The sequence below is a fragment of the Callospermophilus lateralis genome, chromosome 12 (genome assembly GCF_048772815.1).
Source record: "Callospermophilus lateralis isolate mCalLat2 chromosome 12, mCalLat2.hap1, whole genome shotgun sequence".
NCBI lineage: Eukaryota > Metazoa > Chordata > Mammalia > Rodentia > Sciuridae > Callospermophilus > Callospermophilus lateralis.
The window spans coordinates 110431712-110437071 of record NC_135316.1 but is presented as its reverse complement, the minus strand read 5'-3'; the positions used below and the strand labels follow the sequence as shown (position 1 = coordinate 110437071).

Below are 5360 nucleotides of genomic sequence, written 5' to 3'. Positions count from 1 at the left end.
TGGTCCCCAGGAGCTCCTGGAAAGGTGAGTGAGGGGCAGTATCACCTGGTGTTCATCTCCAGTGTTTTCATTTTTACAAGAATGTGGAAACGTCTGTACAAAAGCAAGGCCGCGCTGGACCGGGGCGACAGCCCGAGAGCTGGCCGCGCGCTCGTCGTAGCCGGGTCGCCCGTAGCGAGCCTCTGTCCCGGGCATCCCGGCGGCGCTAGATGTGCGTCAGGGGCACCGTGCCATTGACGCCCGCACCCGCGCCCTGGTAGTGCTGCGGCAGCGAGTGCAGCCGGCTCTGCGCCGCGGCCGCCGCGGCCGCCGCCGGGTCGCCACCCTCGCCGGCAGGCAAGTACATGCTGATCATCTCCCGCAGGTCCCCAGGACAAGGTGCCCGCGAGTGTGCTGGGGCCGGCGGGCTGCCGCTCGGCTCCGACTTGACCAGCGAGCCGAGCGCACCCAGGGCACCCGACGACGCTGCCGCGGCCGCCGCGGCCGCCGCCACCGCCGAGTTCTGGTGCGCGCCGCCTGCGGCAGCGGCGGCGGCGGCTGCGGCGCCGTAAGGAAGGCCGCCGTAGCCCGAAGGCGAAGCGCTCATGTAGCCCTGCGAGTTGGAGATGGGACTGTACTGCAGCGCGCCCATGTCGTAGCGGTGCATGGGCTGCGGGTTGTGCGGGTGCGCGTGCGGGTGGTGCGGGTGCGGGTGCGCGGGATGCGCGTGCGGGTGCGCGCCGCCCGCGCCGGGGTGCTGCCCGTAGGCCAGCTGCGCCTCCTGCATCATGGCCGCGGCCGCTGCCGCTGCCGCCACAGAGCCAGGGTAGGCGCCGTTGGCCCAGCCGTTGACGTGCGCGTAGCCGCCGCCCGCCGCGCCGCCCGGACTCTCCAGGCGCTGGCCCACCGCCGCAGCGCCCACGCCCACACCCACGCCCATGGCCACCGCCGCACCACCGCCGCCAGCGCCGGCCGCCAGCAGCCCCCCGGCCAGCGAGTACTTGTCCTTCTTGAGCAGCGTCTTGGTCTTGCGGCGCGGCCGGTACTTGTAATCCGGGTGCTCCTTCATGTGCAGCGCGCGGAGCCGCTTGGCCTCGTCGATGAACGGCCGCTTCTCGGCCTCGGACATGACCTTCCACTCGGCCCCCAGGCGCTTGCTGATCTCCGAGTTGTGCATTTTGGGATTCTCCTGGGCCATTTTGCGCCGCTGCCCGCGGGACCACACCATGAAGGCGTTCATGGGCCGCTTGACCCGGTCCTGGTTGGCCTTGGCGCCCCCGCCGCCGCCCCCGCCGCCGCCTCCGCCCCCGCCGCCTGTCCCGGCCGGGCCTGAGAGGTTCGTTGGGGCCTGGGCGCCGCCGGGCGAGTGCAGGTCGGTTTCCATCATCATGCTGTACATCGGGGCGGCTCGCGGGTTCACCGGCACCGCGGGAAAAGGGCCTGGAGCATAGACGGCCGGAGGGGGTGAGATGGACAGTGGCTCAAACCGAGCAAGACGCGGGGGTGGGGGTTTGCCTAGCACAGAAAAGAACGGGAGGGTGGAGGTAACGACAACAAAAAGAGGCAGAATCACACGCACTCAGTGCCGGCTCCACTTGCAGGTGGAAAGTTTCTCCTCGTGCACGAACCACTTGCCAAAGAGGCCGACGGCTAGGGTCGCCGCCGCCGCCGCCGCCGCCGCAGCCCAGTCGCCCTCGGCGGAGCTGTTCAAACAGGTGCAGTCGCGGCCAAGTTGCGGCTTCACTTTCTCGGCCCGCCCGGGGTGCGCTGTGCCTCCTTGCCCGCCGCCGCCGCGCACTGCCTCCTTACTCCTGGCTCAGTCCTCGGCGGCCTCCAACTCCGGGGCCGCAACTTCTAGCAGGGCGGCACGCCGCGTGCGCTGGGCATGTGCGGGTCCCAGTTGCCCGGGGGGAGCCAGGCGCCGAGGGGGGGAACAGAGGGGGGCCCGGAGGGGGCGATTACGCTGCAGCCAGGGAGGGGGTCTGGAACAGCGAAGGAGTGAGAGCGCGCAGAGAAGCCAGGGAGCCGGGCCGCAGAGTCCAGGACGGGCTGCCCGCTGCCTGCCCGGGGCAGTGCGCTCGGAGCGGAGGCGCACGCGGGGCCGGCGGCGCGCGGGGCCCAGCAGCCATACGCCGGGCCCGGGCTGCCATTAAATGAGCGCGCCGCGGCCAATAGGAGCCGGCGGCGGCGGTGATTTGCATGGCGCGCTGGCGAGTGACGTGGGGAGGGAGTAGATACACTGGGCGCGGGCGGCGGAGCGGGGAGAAGGAAAGGAAGGAGGGGGGAGCAAGGCAGGAAGGAGGGGGAAAGGAGGCCCGGGAGGGGGGGTCACAGCCCCACTGCTTCCTGAGTGCGCGCGCCGCGGCGACGGCGAACCCCGATCTCGCCCCCCTTCCCTCTCCCCGCCCGCGCGCTCAGAATGATTAACGATTGGGCTTAAAAGCTAGGCGAAGAAAGAATCCTTGTGTGTGTGGAGCGGGGCGGGGAGGGGGGGATACAGCCCCGGGCCGTGTTTAAATGTGCTCACTGGAGACCCAGCTCCTCCTCTGTCCCCACCAGCCAAGTCGCGCCGGCGGGGAAGGAGAAAGTTGGGAGACCAAGGCCAAGACCTCGCCTAAGCTCATTCCGAGTGCAGAAAAGGAGGCGAGCAGGGGCGACCGTCCCGGGGGCACAAACTGAAAGCCCTCCCCACAAGTTCTGCAAGGATCGGGCAGCTCAGTCGCCCCCACCCTCCGAATTCAATGCATGCTTCTCTTAGGTTCGCTCGGAGTTGGCCAGTCCCTGCTCTCCCCAAAGGCCTTTACAGTCCAGGCCTCATAGTTCTGGCAACTGGGGGCGCATTTGTATGCCTCGTGGTTCACAGCTTCGTTTAGTATAGGGGACCGGGTTCCATTTTTCCATTGAGCTTGGAGATTATAGGCAGGTGCTCATCCCATTTAACGTCCTTCTCTTCAGTCTCTTAGAAGGTCAGTAACCATAAGATATATCTGGAATCTGGTTACTCCAACAGTTGAAAAAGTTTGTTGATATCGCAAAAGTGATCTAGCCCACGCTGTTCTAGAGCGAGTCTCCCTGGAGCTGTTGGCTTGAGAATTGCCAGGCTGTTCGAATTGAATCAGAAGGTGGGGCCTCCTGACCCATGGCCAGATACCATTTTCCTACATTAAGCAAAAGGAAGGCCCCTGGCTCATGGAATGGTTAAGGCATCCACCTGCAGTTGTAATTGTTAAACCTCAAAGTGTGTGTGATTCCGGGATGCACACGAGATTTCCAAAGCCAGCCTCAAACTCTGTTGGCTCAGGCCGCTGAAGACTTTTTCCAAAGAATCCACTGAACTCTTTTCCTCCTCTTGCCATCCTCTGGGAATTGCAAGGCGTCTTCTACAGGCAACCTGAGATGAGGGTGCTTGAGGAGATGGATGTGGGTAAACTAGGGCTTTAGCCAAATGCCTCCAGACCCACCCTCCCATAACAGGAATACTCAAGATGTTGGTGATGATACTAGTAGTAATAAGAGTGTTTAGACATGTTGCACAGTGATCATGTGACACTTCTCTTTTTTAATATTAAAAAAAACCCTCGGATTGTGAATTTCCTGACCTTATGGCTTGTTCAAGGTACAGGAATAATGCCTTCTTTTCTCTCAACTACTATGAGTATTACTGTAGTTTTTTTAAATTTTTTTTTATTGTAGGGTTGCTACAGTATGCAGTGCAACAGCAAATTGATCTCTCTGCAGATTAAACTGCTTTCATTTCAGGCCATTCAGCATTTAATCGTAAACTCATCAAATAATGTATAATTTTATTAGAAAGGAAACATCGTTTCATATTTTTTCACTAAATATCTGGCTTATAAATGTGGTTTTCAACTACCTTCTTATTTCAGCAATCAAGTTTGTTAAATCTTTTGATTTGTTTCACGCACTACCCACAAATATCAGTTACATTGTGAATGAACAAAAAAGGAACAGGAATATTGTTTAAGAATGCTTATAGACCCATTTTTCCTTTGATAATTTAGGAGGCGATGGGTGTGCAGTGAGATCCAGTGTGTTAGGAGAAGTCAGCAAGACTGAAATAAAGGAAATGGTTTACAAATTATAAACTGTATTATCCACTTAGCAATTGAAAGATTTCTTTCCTCTGCTTTTCAATTTAGATTTTAAACTAAATAGCCGAAGACCCCCTGAAAATGCTTTGTATGAATCAAGCTTGGCACATTATTTTCCATATCAATGGAGCAATTTATTTTATAAACACCCTGCACTCCAGTGTGCTTTGCAGGAATGCTTTATGCTTTTGGGAACTTGGATAGCTGACTTTGAAATGGTCTCATTTCTTTCTACCATAGCTCTGAATATTGTTTCCAAATACGATGTTACCCTTGTTTTCTAGAGCATCTAAACAGGAGGTGAATGGTTTAGCGTTACTTGCGATCATGCTAGTGCTTATCATTCAGGGTGCTCTCCATAAGCTCTTTCAATGATGAGATAGTCCCAAGCCCAAGTGGGTGCATACCCTATGGGTGCCCACCTGCACAAGTATTAAACCACAGCTGCAGGTGTAACTTGTTGCCAAGTGATAGATGATTGGCAGTGGCAGCCTGTGCCAACTAGGCAGTGGCAGGGCACTGCATGCCAGACTTCCTAGTGCCTGGCATGAAAATTGAGGAACATCATGTTAACTCCTACCAGTGATGGCTTTTGGGTTTTCTTGCTCCCACCCCTTCTCCCAAATGACTCTTCAAAAACTGAGAAAACAGTCCAAAACCAGTTTAGTCTGCCTCCTACCTCTACCAGATTAGCGGGAACCTCCTTCCAGCTGAAAACCTTCCCCAAAGCCAGATTCTTGAGGATTTGAAGACAGATTATACTACTTCCAAGCAACGTTAGAGAAAGTCCAGAACCCAAGGCAAAGGATTAGTTTCACTGTTGATTGACCAAATTTGCTCTTCTGGCAACTCATTCCATAGTGCTTCTGCTCAAAATGCCAAGAAAATGAACTTAGAAATGAGAATTAAGATATTTTTTATTTTAAAGTTCTTTTTTAAAATTTAACCTGTGGTTATAATCCTCAAAAATCAGACCCAATATATCATGAGAAGAAATTATGTACATATATATGCATATTTATATGTGGCTATGCACACCTAAAAACATGCATGTGTGTGTGCGCACGCGCGTGTGTGTTTAAGCAATCGCACAAGAGTCCTTACAAATAAATTGAGTTCTGGACGTAAATACCATTATCTCAAATTGCTACATGGAGTAATAAAGATGTTTAGCTTTTGCTCCTCTTCACCCCTGTTGTGCTTATGAAAAATCTGGGCAGCAGAGAGGGTACCGGTGGACAAAATCCCCTGCCCCCAGCAATCTTCACA

General features: G+C 55.9%; 1 protein-coding gene across 1 annotated transcript; it reads right to left on the bottom strand.

Moving 5' to 3' along the window:
* Window positions 1-205: 205 nt before the first annotated feature.
* Sox1 (SRY-box transcription factor 1) lies at window positions 206-1378 on the bottom strand. The gene has a single exon (XM_076872564.1). It carries the CDS (start codon window positions 1376-1378, stop codon window positions 206-208), a length of 1173 nt encoding a protein of 390 aa, XP_076728679.1.
* Window positions 1379-5360: the final 3982 nt, after the last annotated feature.